Below are 19012 nucleotides of genomic sequence, written 5' to 3'. Positions count from 1 at the left end.
TCCCACCAAGAGATTTTTTTGATGAGTCTACCAGCGAATGGATGCTTTCACAGACTGGGAGAGCAGAATCCTATCTTCCCATCGTGGCAACGTCTGATCCTATTTGTCATCCAAGTCTTGTTGTAGAGGTCTCATTCTCAGTCTGGAGGTGGGAACCAAAAATATGCAAGATGCCATCGACCCCAGAATTAATGCAACTTGTTGAACTGAGGGCTGATGAACTTGAAGAAGGAGATTGCACTTCTGCTGAATGATAACAGTCTCTCCTCCGAAGGAAACACTTTTCCCACGCTGGAGTCCCGAGTAGCCCCTAGGTAGTGAATCCTTTGAGTGGGTAGATGGATTGATTTCTCCACATTTACATGAAGGCTCAGGCGTTGCAGTAAGTTCAGGCATATTAGATAGTGGTTTTTCACCATTTGAGGCGAGGAGCCCTTCAGAAGCCAGTCGTTGAGAGTTGGGTAGATGAACAGACCTGGGCGACGTAAAGCTATGGCTACCACTGCCATGCATTTTGTGAATACTCAAGGTGCAGATTTCAGGCCGAACAGTAGGATGCCATGATGCGCAGAAACTTTCTGTGCTGTGGTGCAATCGGGACAAGGAAGAAAGCGAACTGGAGATCTATCGAGCACATCCAATCCCCTTTTTGACGATGTGGATAGATTTGATGGAGAGCCAGCATACGAAACTTCTCTTTTTGGATGTTTTTGTTTAGGAAACGTAGATCCAGAATAGGCCTGAAACTCTCTCTTTGACCCTTCTTTTGCACCAGGAAGTGCCTGAAGTATACCCCTTTTCCTCACTGGGATGAAGGAACCTTTTCTATGGACAATTTTTGTAGGAAACTGGATCCCTCCCAATGCAACAGTGGCAGTTGGTGAACTCTTGACTTGACTGGAGGGATGTACTTTGGAGGGGCACGAAAACGTAGTGCATAACCCACTGATCGTTTGTTATTTCACATCACTTTTTTACTTGTCCAGAGATACTTCCTCCCACTGCAGTGGGTGACCGCGACAGAGGAAGTGAACTTTCATTGTTTGCCGATGTTCTTGGCAGTTGAAGAGGACTGTCGGGGTGCTCCTCTACCTCTGGAAGTGCGACGTCCATGATAGTGAAATTTGGCCAAATGGTACCGCCTTTGGGACCATTGTGGGGCTTGAACCCTCTGATGGAACACCCTACGATTGTAAGGCCTGTACTGACGTCTTAATCTATTTCTTCTTCTCTAAACCAACAGCTTTGCGAGTGTCCAGTTCAGACTTCATCCTGGCCACCTCCTTAGTCAGTGTGAGAGCCGAACAATGAATTTCCAGAATAAGAAAGGTTCAGGATGCGATGTTGGGCCTCCGGTTTCAAAGCTGTAAGACGCAACCAGGAGGATCTTCTTGCGCATGCACCATGCGAATATGAGTGAGCAGCTAAAGATGCCCTATCAACTGCTGCACTGATCATTTGGTTGGCCATGAGGGCTCCCTCCTGGAGAATCTCCCCAAAGTCTTGATGGTCTTCTTTGGGTAGTTTTTCTTTTAAGCGTTCTAGAGAGTCCCACAATGCTCTATCATTATGGCCCAACAGAGCCGCTGCACTGGAAACCTTCAAAGATGCTGCAGAGCCAAAATCTTTTCTCCCCCAAGAATCTTGGGCTCTGCTCTCCTTGTCCGGAGGAACCGTTGAAGAAGAAGCCACTGCATGGGTCTAATAATAATCACCAAATTTGGTGGAGGATCTGACCTGATGAACAGGGGATCCTGTTCTGCTGGTCTATATTTCTTTAAGATCCTTGCTGGAGCCATTTTTATTGTTGCTGGAGTAAGGAAAATGTCCATGACTGGTTGTAAATGACCAGGAACTAATGAAAGCAAAGGCCTTGACGCGGACCTCTGATGCAGAGTTTCAAATATAACAGACCTAGATGTCTGATGTGCAGACATCTCTATGTTTAGTATCTGTGCTCCTCTAGAAAGGACATTATGGAAGGTGTTGATGTCATCAACCGGTGACACTCTGGAGGGTGGACTGTCCGTAAGAGTGGGAGAATAATCCCTCTTGGAGGAGTGGGTCCAGGAGGACGACCAGGAGGGTGATCTTCGTCTCCTATGACGTTCATGAGAAGCAGATTTACGTGGCGGAGACTTGTCCTTCTGGCGACCCCTAGATGGTGTGGTGGGTGATCGGTCAACTGCCTGCACCAGCCGAGCCAGAGGGGATCTATGCAGAGGGCTTGAATAGTCCAAAGGCTGTTGAACCTGTGCTGAAGGCTCTTCCTGCCAATGATGAACCAGGAGAAGCCACCTGGAAGAGATGGAGAGAGGGAGATCTGTGTTCTTCCCCTCGTTGCGTAGGTGGAGCCATGATCTGTGGGGTGGATTTGTACCCGCCGTTCTGAAGACGGTGAAGATGAGCTGCTCGACGTCGAGATGACTTGTGGGGATCCTGCAGCCGACACTGAAGGTTCCGAGGGGTCTTCCGACGTAGAATGGTGTCTCCTTGAGATCGAATGGTGTGACGATGTCAATAATTGTGAATGTCTCAACGTCATGCGACTATGTGCTACTAAGACCTGCGAGTCCAATGAAGGAGACCTCTGCCTCGAAGTCAGCCGTGTGTGTTTCGACGTCGACCGATGTCCCGTCCACGGAGACTTATGCTTCGATGTTTGAAGAGGAGTACCCAATGTAGTACCAAGTCTCTGCGTCGTACGTGGGGAAGGTGATGGCGAAATCCTTCCCGTCAAACCTCTAGATGCCGTCGATATAGGCCGCCGCTGCAACAGAGGGGTCTGCCTCGGCGTCGAATCTCTTCTCGACGTTGCAGATGACCTTGGCCTCGACGTCGACCGTCTTGATGCAAGCGACGGAGGTATCTGCTTCGACGTCGATTCTTTTTTTGCCCTCGTTGATGACCTAGGCCTCGACGTTGACCGCCGCCTGGTTGACAGCAATGAGGACTGCGTCTCGACGCCAAACAGACGGCGACAACTGAGAGCGGTGTCTCGATGTTGGGTGATCCCGCATCAACAGGGCGCCACTCCTTGATGCCGACCGTCGCCCGGTTGACGGTGGTGGAGGATTCGTCGCTGATGACGGATATCTATGTTTGGAAGTCTTCGACGACGACCGATGTTGTCTCGACTGCCAGCCCGCCGTCGATGGGATTGTGATCGATGTTTTCTTCGCTGGTGGAGGCATTCTTGACGCCGAGCCCGACGCCGATGAACAACAGACCAGAATCTTGCTTCTGGAGGATAATCTGGGTCTCTTCTTCTTCAGTCTCACAGGAGACCTGCCTCTAGAGGTAGAAGCTTTACTTTTTTCAGAGAGGCCATAAAGGCGAATCCTCTCTCTGTCCTTGAGAGTCCATCTTGATAAAGATTGGCAGTGTTGGCAAATCTCAGGAACATGAAAATCCGGAAGGCAAAGAATATAGACAGGGTGGGAGTCTGTTTTGGCCTTCTTATTGCCACAGGAAGGTGTCAGGTCACTGACAGGTAACCACTAACCTTCAAAGCCTGATACAGTGGGAACGATGAATGATGCTGCGTAACCCTATCCCCAATATGGAGCAACCTGTGAGTACGTAAGTATCACTCAGCAGACAACACCATGGTAGGGGAAAGGGAAAAAAGGGACAAAGGAAACAATAAAGATGCGGCTGCGAAATCACACGATGGGGAAGGAACTTAGAGTTGTAGGCATCACTCCTAATCTTGTCACTCTTGCTGTCTAGCCCTGTGTTCCCTGTAGCAAAACACAGGCACAACACATATATAACAGCCACCGTATGTAGAATGGGTAAGGCACAATAAGGTTATGTGTTTGCACTAACGTTTAAGGCTTGCCGCACTCGTTCTACTATACGAAATCCAAAAACCAAAAATAAAACATAAAAATAAATAAGTTCTCCACCAAGTGGTATAGCAGCATCCCAGGAATCACAAAAAGTAAATTCTACTTAGCTGGACTTGTTCTTCTCAGAATAGAAGCACTCTTTGCTTACTGCAGGGTCATCCAAGGTACTGGCAATATAAGTAAACTGAAGAGGCACGCTATTCCTGTGTGCTTTTCCTGAAACAAAAAGAATGACACATTTCTCCAAGCCTCTTAACGGCTTTTTAGATGCGCTCCAGCTCGTTCACGAAGGTATTCTCAAAATGCCACTAAGCCAAAGGAATTCAAACATCAGAGCCAAGCAATGGCTCACCGCCGTGCTTCAGTGCATTCACAAAAATAATTCCTTAATTGCTTTCCAGCAAAATGAAAGTAACACCTCCGAGGCGAGGACTGGCTCAAAGACGCTCTTCAGCGTGTTTGTAATCCTTTCTCTTCAAAACAGGCGAAGTGAAAAGATGAAGTCAGCGTGAGCCTAGGAAGGCTTGAAGACGCGCTCCAGCGCGTTCTGTACAAAGATCAGGGCGAGCCCAGTGAGCGACTCGAAGACGCGCTCCAGCACGTTCTGATCGACAGAGCAGGCTCCTCACAGCTCTCCTGAATAGAATGGGAGCGTTTCTCTACACAGCTCGGCAACGAAATGCGGGACAGTGAGAATAAGGAAATCTCCTTCCCAAGGCATGTGAAGACATGACGTCTACACTCCAACGGTCCAAGGTTGTTTAAATTTGATTGACAAGCACTGGTGTTAGGGGGAGGCGGAGCTTATATAGAACTCCGAGTGCAGAGCCCACATGACCAGTCACACAGGATTATGGGTGATGTAGTCCAAACACATTCAAACACACACTTCGTGCTAAAGTATGTACTCTAACTTGCTATCTGCGCCTAAATGTGACAGAAATGGCAAAGATCAAAAAGGGAAGGCATTTCTGCGAGATAAAAAATGCCAAACCCCTGAAAAAAGGTAAAGGAATACTCCAACAGGCGTAAAATGTTGAAGTTAAAGGGTTTTAAGTAAAAAAGGAAATTAATTTGACAGAAAAATAAAAAATCTATGGAGCTGATAAACCAGGGTCCTGACTGAAGGAACCGGAAAGAACAACTGACCTAACTGTCACCCCTGAGGCATGATGGGAAGCTAGGGGTCATGGCTACCTTAAAGGCACGGTCCCAGTTTTTGATTCTCTACATTGGCCTTCAGTTTCTATGCTATTGAAGTTACAATGCAGCCCATGGGCTAACAATGCCTGCTTTTCTCTTTGCAGGACTACTTTCTGCTGTTCATTAAAAACAGTTCAAGTGCCTTTTGGTCTTCCTGGTTTATATGTGCAAAGACAAGATGTCACAGCTTTGCTTAGCCTGTTGGGTCTGTAGGGCTGCATTGGTTTTTTTTTGGGGGGGGGGGGGGGGGGGGGGAAGATTATATATGTATATATATATGTATATGTATATATATATATATATATATATATATATATATAGAGAGAGAGAGAGAGAGAGAGAGAGAGAGCTGTGTGTGTATATATATATATTCACTTAAAAAACCATAGGTTTCACACATGTTATAGTTAGGTGGATATTTCACTCGTAAAAAACCAATGAAATTCCCCCGTTATAGTTAGTTCAGATAACTATAACTCGCGCGCCCGCAATCCACTGCACATGACGTCACATATTACATCACTCATGACATGGTCAGTGGCATCACTCATGACATCACTGATGACATCATCCTTGTGATAGAGTGACGGTCGCGCGAGTTATAGTTATCTGAACTAACTATAACGGGGGAATTTCATTGGTTTTTTACGAGTGAAATATCCACCTAACTATAACATGTGTGAAACCTATGGTATTTTAAGTGAATTTGCAAGGTTTTTTAAATGCTAATTCCTAACTATAACGTGTGTTAAACCTATGGTTTTTTCAGTGAATTTGTACGGTTTTTTAAATGCTAATTTATTTATGTATTATTATTTTTTTATATATTTATTTTACAATAAACTACGTATTAAAAATTATTATTTTTATTTTTTTGGGTTTTCACCCTGCGATTTTTTGGGCTTTTCAGGGTGCGCGCACTGTGCGCGCACCCCCGCGATTTAAAAAAAAAAAAAAAATGTTTTTTTGCCTTCGGGGTCCTTCAGGGACCCCCTGACAAAGGCTAGGGGGTCAGGAACTCTCTACCCTGCCCCCTTTTCACGTTCGCCACCTTCCTTTTTCACTCTCGCACTGAAAACAAACAAAATGGCGGCCGTCACTTCCTGATTTCGACCGATTCGAACGTTGACTAACATGTAACCACCAATCAGAATTACGCTCGCGCACGTTAGGGTGCTCGCACGTATAGATATATATATGCTTTTAAATGCTATTTTCTCCGGAAATACTGAACAGATTTACACCAGACCTGCAAAAGGCACTTCCTTGACCTTATGGCTACCTCTCTGCCAAATTTCAAGTAATTCTGTTCAGCCGTTCGGGCTGTAGCTGCGACTAAAGGTCCTATGGAAAAATGCATGGGGAAAACGTGTTTTGGGACCCCCCTTTTTTCTCGGCCCCCGCTTGACAAATCACCCCGAGACTTTCAGGGTAGGAGCTGAACGGAGCGCCCCATTAGTTTTAAAAATTTCGCGAGGATTCGTCAACCGGCGCCAAAGTTATTCAAAATAGAATTTTGAGATTTCCTATGGAAACACGGTCCTAACTATAACTATCTACTGGCGACCGCCAGTAGATAATATATATATATATATATGTTTTCATATATAATTTAGATATTTTTACGGGGTCCTGGCGCATGGGTGGGAATATTCAAGTGCTTATGACTATTGATGAGGATCCCCTGGAAGAGAACCTCTGCTGTATTCCTCACCACGGAGTGGAAAGATGAAACCTCACAAGGAGGCCCTGAAGGGACTCCTCCTCGTCTCAGGCGAGGTATCAAGGTCACTGGTCGAAGTGAGGCCAGAAAAATCAACAACTGGGTCAAGAGCACCTGTCTAGACACATAAGGATCAAGAGGATCAGAATAAAACCCAAAAAGATCATGGATAGTGTGGCGGTATCACTCCTTCTTCAGCAGTCTTTGAGCCTCTAGTCTGGATCTGTGATCTTCAATGGGGTGCACTAGCTCTGATTATGTAGGGGGCGGACCCATCATTGGACCAGTATGAAGAGAGAGACCTGGCTGGCGCCAGAGGCTGGAGTTGCTCTAAAGGCATGATCATGGGCATGCCTTATGGCTCCATTGGGGCCGCAGGCATGCCAGAGGGAGCTGCTGCCCTAAAGAAAATGTTGACCATCTGTAGGAAGGTGGATATCTGACTATGGTTACCCCCAAATTTTTGCCTAGTGTCTAGCTGGTTTTTCGACTTAGTTGGCCTGAGATCCTGCCATTCAGGATCTCAGCCTGGCTATTCTGTCTTTAAAATGGACTCCATGTACCCTAGGTACATACCCAATTGGTTGGATCACCCTGTGAGCCCCTGTACCAGTGTACACTAGGTACCCAGGGCATTGGTGTATCTAAGGCCTTCCAGGGGCTGAAGCATGTATTATGCCACCCCAGGCTTGGCCTAACAAATTTGACACAACTGGCTGATCACTCAGCTGGGGTAAGTTGGTGTAACCACCTCTTACTTAGGTGTAGTATACCTATGCCTAACCTTAAATGGGACACATGTTAACCTATAAGTCACTCCTATGGCAGGCCTTAACAATCCTGAAGGCAGAGTGCTTGGTTCCATGTGAGATGGTGCTCTGGCATGAGCTGAGCCTGTCTGCAGTGGTCGGAACAACTTCCTTCTACTGTTTCCAGATATCGTCATACCATATACTCTTAAGTGCATTATGAACCTCGCGGTTAAATGCTATCTTTGGTTTGGCTTTATCAAAACATGTCGAGTAAGGTGTCATACGAATTGGAATACTAACCCCTCGCCAATTCTGGCGACGGGGTTAGCATTCCACCCTTCTAGAGGGACACGACATGTACAGTACCTGAAACCCGGGTAAAATCAGACATAGCCTCAGCTCCACAAAATGGATGCTGCCACCACAGACACAAGTCTGCCCTCCTGCTGCTGGGAGTCCTTCCAGCTTGGGAGGTGTGGACAAAGGGTTTCCTGCCAGGGGAGGTGCGTGCACCACCCCAGACAGGATTTTGTGTATTGGTCAGGTAGGGCTTGAAAGAAACCAGACATGCCTGAGGCTCACAAGGAGCCTCGGTGCATATGCCAGTTCAATCCGGTCCTGGGGCACACCAGTCCCGGGCCTGGGGCGAGCTGGACAAAGGATTGGGGGTGTAACCACCCCCCTTCCTGGTCCCACCCTTAGGGAGGGACCTAGCAGGTAGTCCGGCCCCTAGAATCCACTTAAAGGTAGGAGCTGTGTCCTAAGACTTCAGACATCCTGGAATCAACTTGAAACTAAGAAGAAGACGGGAACTTCGACGCTCTGCCGCACAGAGGACTGAAGCCAATCTCCCCTGTGGTCAGGGAGTGACCACCTTGCTAACGCAAGCACCATCCAGCGAATCAACGTCTGCTTTGCCGCCGCCTCCCGCCGGAGCCCGAGCCCAGAGACTGACAAGACCTGGACCTCCAGACCTCTCACCGCCCGATCCACAGTCCCTGAAAAGAGGAGACCCGTGGAGGCAACGAGACACGTGGAGCCAGCCATCTTGAAACGACCACGACAAGCTGCAAGTGCAACAACCGAGGCTCCCTCCAAGTTGTGCTTTGGGATCTGAGAAGCCCAACCCTCGAGCAGCATCTGCACCAAAGGTGAGCCCTCCAGCATCTCCACGATCTGCGTGGGGCCCTTCTGCATTTTGCCACTCGACGCGCCTAACCGGTTGCTGGCCCGCTGGCTAGTGGCCATCTTGGCGACGAACTTCAAGAACTACACCGCTGGTCTGGTTGCTCCAGACTGGCCCTTGCTCCCCTCCATAGGAGCAGTCCCTCTGACCTTGCTGGTCAGAACCATCAGCTTATTTCGTTTTCCACAACAATTGCTTTTGCCAAGGATTGTTTGCTTCGATCAAGTCGCCGACACCGCCGACAGCGAGAGCCTGCGTGGGACAGCTCGTGAACCGACTCCTGGACGTCGTCGACCTTCAGGGACCACGTGGCTGCAGAGACAAGCTACACCTTTCTTCCTGTTTGCACCCGACATCGCCTGGTACCCACCTGGTGCCACGCTGGTCACTGGCTAGTGACTGTGAACACTGTCCCCTCTGCTTACAGGTCTTCTACAACTCCGATCCACTCTTGGATCCACCGCATCTCTTCCGGACCGACCGCCTGCAGCATCTTTGTCCACAGGCTCCATTGAACAGATAGAAGAAACTCGACGCACTTCGAGGCCTATGAACCCGCTTCCTGTGGGTGAGGTAAAGCTGGCACTCCGGTGCCCAAGTGTAGAGAATCATCTCTAGTGTCTGTGTTTCCAATCTTGAGTTCATAGTCCATCCGGAAGATCCTTTTTGCAGTAACTTTGTACTTTTTACGCACCCATTGAAAACCTATGGGAGCACGCGTGTGACTATTTGCTCTGCACACGCAACCCGTGGACCTCCTGGTCACTAGCTGAAGTTAGCTCCTTGTAGGCCCAGCGATTCTAGAGGCCCTAGGCCTTTTCCCTTTTCTGTTCGTGGTACTTATACCACTATTTTAGTATATGGTTTGAGCGGCCACCAGGGCCTATCCATATAAAGTGCAACTTCTGTGTATTCTACTGTAATCTTGTTTGACGATTTGTGCTCCTGTGCTCATAAAGAGACTAGGGGTTACTTTGAGAAATAAATACATATATATTTTGAATATATAGCTGTGTGGTGTCCTTTCATTGGTATAAAAGGGGGTTACATTTGTAAAACAGCTGGCTTAACACGCTTCACAAGTTTAGCCTCAAAGACTGCTTAGCCTACGCTACCACTAGGGCAGCTAGTCCGAAAAGGTTGACTTACAACCACACCATAAGGGTTGCTTGGCATGGTACAGGGTGGTCACTTTAACTAGTGAACATCATATACCAGGCCAACTTCTCACACCATCGCATAAAGAAACACAGCTGGATCTGACCATAGAATATGGTGGCATGGGCACTGACCGGAAGCTGTTTGTGCAGGCTCTGAGAGGAGGGAATGCAGGAGAAGGAAGAGGGGGAAGCCAGTTTGGAAGGAGTAACAGGTACTACCGCCAGCTACAAGGATGAAGATCCTGTGGGTGTCAGCAGGTACCTGTATAACTTACCTCTAGAAGATGCTGAGCGTTTCATATGCTTCTTCTTTCTGCTCAAGGATTGTGAAGATGGTGACCCCGAGTAGGCCCAACAGTGACACCTGCATCCTTTGTCGCAATGAGTTTTGCCTCCCTTTCCATGACTACATTTGCAAGACTAACGTGACTTAGAGCCATGGTCTGACCCCAGGCAGAAAGAGGGCTGGTGATGCACATCTGAATTGGCATCGCTGCACTGGGGTGGGCCATATATGACTTTAGTGATGACACCAGGGATCACTTGCGGCACCGGTATGGAGCCGGGGCCCTTAACTGGCACAAAATAGCTTTGAGGTTTTCCAGTTCCAGTCTGACGCCTAAGATAATTCAATAGGTGATGAATCTGCAGGTAAAGGTATCTACTAGAATATACCTTTTCCCTGTATGAGTGAAGTGTAGCCCACCTGCCCCACTTGTGTAAGGTTCCGCTTACATATAACACCAGACCCTGGTGCTAACATTCAGAGAGGGTGTATGCCTGATGGATGTGTGCACATATGTCATAGCGATATTCTGTGAGTGCTGATCGGATGATTGTGGGGTCCAGTTTTTATAGCCAATTGTTTAGCATAAGAAACAACAAAATGCCAATGCTGATATGCAATTCACACTTTTTTGTACCGGCGCATTGACTAGAAACAATGTCACCACACAACCACGAAATGAAAAGAGCATGGTGGACCCCACCTGAAGCACTGCTAGAGAGAAGAGCAAAAATGCCAGCAGAAAGAATAGTCTGTGTTTCAACATTCTGCCCTAACTCCAACAGGCTTAAAAAGGATATCCATCAGAATAGGCACTTGATAAATAATTTGGACCAGTCTTTGGCTTCAGCTCCATTATTTCCATTTAAAAAGATAGGAACATTGCGAATCAAGTTGTTAGAGCGGCATTACCAAAGCCAAGGACGAGTACACTACAGGACTTTATAGGCCTGCCACTAGTATCTGGACATCACAAATGTGGGACATGTGTGTGTTGTGATTCTACTCTAGAGGGGACATTGTTTTCCCACAACTCAATTAATTGGAAACATGACACTTTCTTGAACTGTAAGTCCCAAAATTCTATTTTTGGAGTTCCTTGCCCCTGCATGAAGCTATACATAGGAAAAACAAATCAGGAAGTCCGGTATAGAAACTCGCAACACAAATCATGGATTCGTAAAAACGTCCAAACAGCACCACTAGTGAATTATTGGAGGCTGAACGCACACACTGAAAAGGAACTGAAATGGATAGCGATCTCTAAAGTGGAACAGGATTTCAGAGGAGGAGATTTGGAATTAAAACTAACACAACGTGAGCCAATGTTGATTGTGAAATTTAATTCAGCCGTGAATGGTTTGAATGAACTCTCAGAGATTTACAAATTATGAGGCATTCAGTGACATCATATGATCAACCATTCCATCAGTTGACATTTTGAGAAAGTAAGACAAGCCCCTGCCACCAAAAGGCTTCTAACTCAAGAAGGAAGCTCCTGTAAGACCACCAGAAGACATGAGACTGTCAATTTGGGACGCTGACTCATTTGGACTCATCAACCAGTTGAACGAACCGGGCATAGGAATAGGCAGGTGCATTGGGTAGAGTTTTTCCTGAAGAGTGAGCCAATCTCTAAGACCTATACCCACTGGCCTGATTCAAGGTCATCAAAGTGATTACTACAACTCCCAGTGTCCAGCAGGGCAATGTTTGGCCAGAGACCGAACCACCATTGAACTAACTCCCACTGTCCCTGGTCCCTGGTGGCCACTACCAAACTAGCAGACGGGCTGAGGGGTCACATGCTGTAAAGATAAGACCCTCCTGATGAGGGAAGGCCCCTAAAAAGAGGGTTCCAGTACTCTAATGTAAGAGTGGAATAGTGACGCAGCCCGATGAACCTTTTAGAAACGAGACCGCTTGGACTACAATTCCCATCGTTCAGCGGGACAAATGACGAATACAAGCCGCGCTGCCATTTACAATCCTTCCGCGTTTTTCAGCGGTACTGCCAAACTACCCGGTGGCAGCGGTACTGCCAAACTACCCAGCGGCCGTGGAAGACACACTCCGCGAGAATTGGCCTCTTGTTGAAGGTAAGAGCCCCTAAGGATGACTGCAGCACTTCGAATAGGTGGTAAAAAGGGACGCGTTCTGACTGGTATTGCAGCAACAGGATTGTGCAGTTTGTATAAATGTCAATTACCGATATACCGTGCTCGTACTTTAACATGGATCCATGCTGTATATTCAAACATTAAAAACACAATCTGGACGCGCTTCATTCGGTAGCATAGTAACAGGACTGTGCAGTTCGTTTAAATGGAAATCGGCGATACACCGTGCCCGGACTTCAACAAGGAACCACGCTGTTTGTCTAATTAATAACACAGCAGACTGTAGACAGTGAATCTCTATTAGACTAAAATGTTGCCTTTTGCCTTGCAGAACAAGTCAACCGAGGCGCACACGAATAAAACTTTGTTGGACTTGCACGAACTGTTAAACATCAAATAGGTAGGTCAAATCCTCCTTCGGACCTTGTTAACTTGGCAGTTACAGCTCTTCTTCCAAACTAATAAGGGATTCTTTTCCTGTTCTCTCGTTGTGCTTTAGGACTCTCACATGATACTCCTTCACACACTCAAGAGACAACGGTTCTCGGTCGTGGACCGACTGCCGCAAAACATGTAAGCGACTTTCACTCATTTCGTTCAGACTCTTTGACTGAGACATAACCATTGGCTTGGGACCACGTCCAGCAGAGATCGGCTGATCTCGCCATAGGAACTAAGGTAAGCTCACTCCTTGTGAGGAGGTCATCTAGAGTAAGGGGGCTCGCATGCTAGTATGGCATAAAATTAAGATTTAGTTTTTCTGTTTTCCAGCTTTCTGGTCCTGAGGAGAACCCCGGAATCTGGGGGGTTCGAAACGCATCGACCTTGTGGTAGCCAATGAAGTGCAAAAATTACTGTTTTAGAAATTTGAAATCTTGCATTTTGGGAACTTATTCTTGTTTGGCCCATTTGTTCATTGTATTTGTTTTTTGTCGTGGTTCAAATGTGAATGATTGAGAATTGGGTTTTGTGTTGGACTGCTGGAGTGTTAGTTGAGTGGAAGTAGGAGCGCCTGAGAAGAATGATTGAGAGTTTGAAGTTGGTGTGGTGTGAAAGAGAACTTTTTGGGATTTTTAGGATGTATTGAATCTTGTAGGGTTTGGGAGAAGGTAGTTTGGTGTTAAGAAGATTTTTTAAAATGTAAAAAAAAATCTTTTGTGATTTACATATGTGAATTCCTGAATAAATTCTGATTAACTCTTACGGAAAAAGAGGTTGTGTGGTGACATTGTTTCTAGTCAATGCGCTGGTACAAAAAAGTGTGAATTGCATATCAGCATTGGCATTTTGTTGTTTCTTGTTCTAATAGGGCTCAGCCTTGCTGATTGGGGCCTAAACCCCTTGTTGTTTCTTAATTGTTTGGTATGGCACAAGATGCAGACAGTGAAGTGTACTGCTTGAACTCCCGAAGCTGGAGAGTGGAAACCCAAACAATATAGTAAGGGAGGAAGGAGACCGGGATATCCTTAGAAATTCTAGGTGTACCTTTTAGCAGAGGATAGCTGATTAGTCGTTCCCAAGCACTGCCATTTGGTGGACAATAGGGGAGAGGGAGTGAGTCAGCAGATTCTACTGTTAAAGGTAAGGAAGTTTCTGGGCACAGCCCTCCCATTTGTCTGTCTTTATTGCTAATCCAGGAAGGCTGGTGAGAGTTCAGTGCAGAGACTTCACACCTCATGGTGCCCATGTTTTATGTACTCCTGCTTGAAGCCAGTATCACAACTATCTGCTGTAAAAGACGTCAGCTTTCAGAAAGGCTGTGTCTATACTACAGCCAGCAAAAGACATTTGAAAAGGAACCACCTCAAACCAGTTCCAGGACCTTACGCAGAGGATCCACATTCCATGCCTATAAAATGAGCATAAAGATGGGATCAAAATCATTACACTTTGTTGTAGTTCCTAGATATTCTTGACCAAGTGAATGTTCCACAAAGTACTCCAAGAGCTGCTGTGATCCAGGGAAGGTCTGTATGACACCCAGTCTCCCAGAGGTGAAGGTAGGTGTGGCTCCTCCGCAATGGCAGAGGAGCATCGCCCCACTGGCGCAGAGACAGCAGCTGAAAAATAAAATGATATTCTATCATCGTTTTTTTCCCCAACTTTTGGCTGAGCCAGCGTGTGTAGGGAGGGGTGGGGTTGGGGCCATGGAAGGGGGGAGGAGGACCGGTTAGTGCACTTTTAAGTGCGCATGTGTGTTTGGCCGGCCAAACACATGCACACTTAGTCTTCTCTGACCCAGCTGTATTGAACAGCCGGGTTGGGGAAACAGCACAGACTCCATGTGCCTGAGAAGAGCGTCAAACCAGCCCGCTCAGGCCAATCCCCATGCTGCTCTCATAGCAAGAGAGCAGCGAGGGGATTGAACAGGGAGCGCCTGCTGCTGTCCCAGTGCTTTACATCACATAAAAGTAACTGCAATCCATATAAACCTAGAAATATACATTCTGCTTTTTTGCCCATATACACTTGCCCGTAACCCTTGATCAAACACCTCATACATACACTCCGAAACACACACCCTCATATGCACAAACATAAATAAAATATGGGCACACCTCTGATAAAAACAAATTTATTGCAAAATCTGACAAAGTTAATGTAATTAAAACAGTGACTATAAAGAGAAATTGACCACAATGAGATACTGATCACAGCGCCAAGAGATCAGGCTTTGCCATCCCAACATTTAAGACCAGGCTTGGGTATAGATCTGGTCTCCCACCTATTTACACAACAGCACAGGAGCTCCTGGGAGTCGAGTACAAAACACTAACATTGAGAACTTGTCAGGGTTTAGAACAAGCTCACTTCTTACTCCCAATTAGCTACGCAGGCGCATCATGAGAGATGGGCACTGCCTATCAAATCCTTCTTTTGTTTTAAAACACCAATTCTGGTGCCGTTGGAGCCCCATCTACTAACATCTGAACCTTCAGATCCACATGCCTGTACAAGAAAAGCTCACCTTCTTCAGTGGCACACCAACACACACATTAGCTAAGAGCTTTTAGCACCCCAACATTAAAGGTCAGAACTAATTCATATCTAGGGTACAGGAAGGAAAGACCTGCAGTGCTTTTGGTGATGTATATACTTTCCCACTGCAATTCTGATGAATACATCAAAGAACTTTAAAACCTTTACTGTAAATTAACAGGAACCTCCTGCAAATTAGAACAAGGGGCCTGATTTAGAGCTGGCTGGTAATGAAGAATTCCACTGATGAACTTTCTTCTAAAACTTTCAACAGAAATCTGAATGCCCAGTGGCAGGGAAAAGTTCATCTATGGGTGCACCAACAGCTGGGCCTTTAGGGACATAGAGGGCAACATGTGTGTGTCCCATGCTGCAGGTAGAGAGGAGATTGTGTTGGGCATCCCAGTCCACAAATATGCTAAGCTACCCCAGTCAAACCGAGCAGCTTCTGTCCTCCACTTCCCACCTCCGTCTAGAAAGGGGAAAGTAGTTTTCTATAAATACAGACAACAACAAAGTTACACATAGAGCAACAAGAGGGGAAATGATTAAGAGAGTGAGAGAACAGTTGAACCAGAAGAAACAAATGAGGGCTTGCTGACCATTCAGAAGTTAATTACATAATTGCAAACATTTGTTAACAATAAACCATGAACATAATCAGAAACTTGAACTGTGTTGTATCCCTAGAGTGAACAGTAGGTAATTACCATTGAAGTATCGAGCTTTCTCATCCTCTGGAACACACAACAGGGCTAATCCACTTCAAGCAGCAGCAGGCTAAGGTACTCTCACTAAAGAACTCTAGGCTGCTTCTGCTCTGGCATTGCAGCCCTCCGGATCCAACCTTAGAAACACAGCAGTTCCATTTTGCTCCTGGGGTGCCCAGGGCGTGAATGTGACATCCTGTAACACAATCCATTGGCCAGCTCCAGCTGGCCAGGTTTATCCCTTAAGTTTAGGCTGTAGACTTTCTTGATCTGCGCTGGTATCAGTAAGTGGCCACTTCCCTAGTAATAATAATACTTCCTGCGCTGGAATCTGTTATAGACTCTTCCACTGGTAGTAGTCAGAGACTCCTGCGCAAACTGGCGTCACTATTGATAAAATCTGTGTCCTGGTTTGATCAGAATTCGTTTGAAAGGCTCCTCTTGCTCCAACACAAGGATCTGCATGGAAGAGAGAACTAGAAAGGTGGAGATGGGAGGGGTAGAAGGAAGAGCCAGGGAGAGACTAGTTAGGCACACCTGTACAAACACAGCATATGGCAAAAATCAACCAATGATGTCAAAGAGGAGTAGATTCAGGAGCATAGTGAAGCACTGGGTGTCACCGTGCACGTGCATGTTATCAAAAGTGTCAATGTCTTTGGACAAGAAATGTAGAGGGTTCTGTTGAAGCCTACACCCAGTGTACAGGTGAAAAAATGAAGCAAAGTTGAGGACAAGTGAAACAGGAAACAAGGACGGCGTGTAAACAGGAAAGGATAGCACCAAATAATTTCTGGCTATAGCAGTACACTCACCTTGTTGTTTAGGGGAGTAGTACACGCTTTGGGAGCTGTATTAATGTAAAGAAGCAATGAAGCATTCAGGGTGATAAACAGTTTTAAATTGAAAGTATTTTCCTTGCAGCACTCCAGCTAACTGAACAAGTTACTTACCTTCGGTAATGATATATCTGTAAGAAACATAGGTTAGTTATAGATTCCATACCTTAGAATTAACCCCAGGTGTCAGACTGGATCCAGAAAGTTTTTCGTCAGCAGTACCTCTGCACGTCGGAAGGTGGCGTCGGTTAGCCCTGCGTCCGTCGTTGGCGTCGTGGTCACCGGGATGATGTCGCTACTTAGATGCCATCCTCGCGCAATGACGTCAGTTCTGTACACAACTTTCCGCGCCAGACACGCAGAGCCATGCAAGACACTGACCACTGGTGCACAAAACTAGGGCCCTGAAGGGCTATGCTTAACTCTAGAAATCAGTTCATAGAACGGGGAGGATGGGTAGGGCTGTAAGGAATCTATAACTAACCTATGTTTCTTACAGATATATTGTTACCGAAGGTAAGTAACTTGTTCATCAGAAAGAAACAGTTAGTTATAGATTCCTTACCTTAGAATAGATACCCCAGCAATACCAACCCCGGAGGTGGGTCTGCTAACCAAGATCACACAAGAAAGTCCTGGAGAACAGAACGGCCAAAGAAGCCGTCTCTCCGCACTTGGCTGTCCAGGCAGTAGTGTTTTGTAAACGTGTGCAGCGATACCAACGTAGCTGCATGACAGATGTTATTCAGAGGGACTCCTCGTCCCAAAGCAGTAGTGGCTGCCGTTGCCCAGGTGGAATTGGCACGTAGCCCCACTGGAGCCTCCTTTTTTTTTTTTTTTTTAAGACACTTTTTATTGGTTTTTTCATACCATATATAACAATCTTTGGCATTGCATACAATGAGGATCATTCCACAAGTACCTGCAGTTTCATTCCATATCAAATATAGCATTACAATAATATGCGAATACTTTATCTCGGTTCTCCGAGTCAGTGCTCTATCCAGGACTTCATCATTGCCCACCCTTTCCCCATATATTCCCTCAACCTGCTTAGTCACTGAGTTCTGAATCTGAGTTCTCCCTAGGGGGTTCGCATATATCCCCTCGATAACTGTTCCATCTCCCTCATATCTGTGTCCATTTCTTGGGGCACCCTCTGTGGACATACACTGCCTTTTCCGCAATGGAGCCTCCTTTTTAGCTAGAGAATAACAGGCTTTAATACACAAAACGACCCATCTAGAGATGACCCTCTTGTGTACGGCTCAACCTTTCTTGGGGCCTACGTAGCCAACAAAGAGCTGGTCATCCACCCAGAACTGTTTGGTGCGATCCAGATAGAAGGAAAGTGCATATTTTGGGTCCAGACGGTGGAGCCTTTCTTCCTCTTTAGAAGGATGAGGAGGCGGAAAGAAGGTGGGCAAAGTGATGGTTTGCCCGATGTGAAAGGAGGTGACCACTTTGGGAGGAAAGGATGGACGAGTTCTTAGGACAACCTTGTCCGGATGTACAGCTTGGATGAAAGAGCCTGGAACACACTCACTCTTCTGGCAGATGTGATGGCTACCAGGAATGCAGTCTTAAGAGTTAAAAGCCGTAGAGGACAATTGTGAAGCGGTTCAAAGGGAGCGCACATCAAGTAGGTCAAGACCAGATTCAAGTCCCACTGAGGCATCACGAAGAGAATAGGAGGAAAGAGATGAGTGATGCCTTTTAAGAAAGGATTTACCACCAGGGACTTGAAGAGAGAAGGCTGATCAGGAAGCCTTAGGAAGGCAGAAATGGCTAAAAGATAGCCTTGATAGTGCCCAGAGCAGAACCTTGCTGGACCATAAAAAGGAGGAACAACAGAACCTCCGAGAGAGGGGCAGAAAGGGGATCCACAGCCTTTGCTGCGCACCATGCCACAAATTTGTTCCATCGGCAGGCGTATACCATCTTAGTGGAGGGACGCCTGGCTGCCAAGATTACATCAGAGACTTCAGGAGGCAAGTCAAATGACACCAACTGCCGCCGTTCAAACTCCACACAAGGAGGGGGAGGCTGGACAGGTTAGAGTGGAGGACTGTCCCCTGCTTCTGCGACAGAAGATCCTCCCAAAGAGGCAGTCGGATCGGAGGATCGATGGCATTGTTGAGCAGCTTGGGATACCAGACTCTTCGTGCCCAGTGCGGAGCGACAAGAATGACTTGGGCCC

The 19012-nt window shown here is 46.6% G+C and overlaps 1 protein-coding gene across 3 annotated transcripts in view; it reads right to left on the bottom strand.

Moving 5' to 3' along the window:
- Positions 1-14845: 14845 nt before the first annotated feature.
- Positions 14846-19012, bottom strand: part of REC8 (REC8 meiotic recombination protein) — a 1025899-nt gene continuing 1021732 nt past the window's right edge. For all 3 annotated transcript variants that reach the window (XM_085650794.1, XM_085650795.1, XM_085650797.1), the window contains one exon: positions 14846-16449. In XM_085650794.1, the coding sequence (XP_085506920.1) occupies positions 16361-16449 (89 nt within the window). In that variant the 3' untranslated portion in view covers positions 14846-16360. The remainder of the gene's footprint in view (positions 16450-19012) is intronic.

Source organism: Triturus cristatus, chromosome 1_1, assembly GCF_964204655.1.
Source record: "Triturus cristatus chromosome 1_1, aTriCri1.1, whole genome shotgun sequence".
NCBI lineage: Eukaryota > Metazoa > Chordata > Amphibia > Caudata > Salamandridae > Triturus > Triturus cristatus.
Note: the sequence above shows the minus strand (reverse complement) of the source record. Positions and strands in the feature narration are given on the sequence as shown.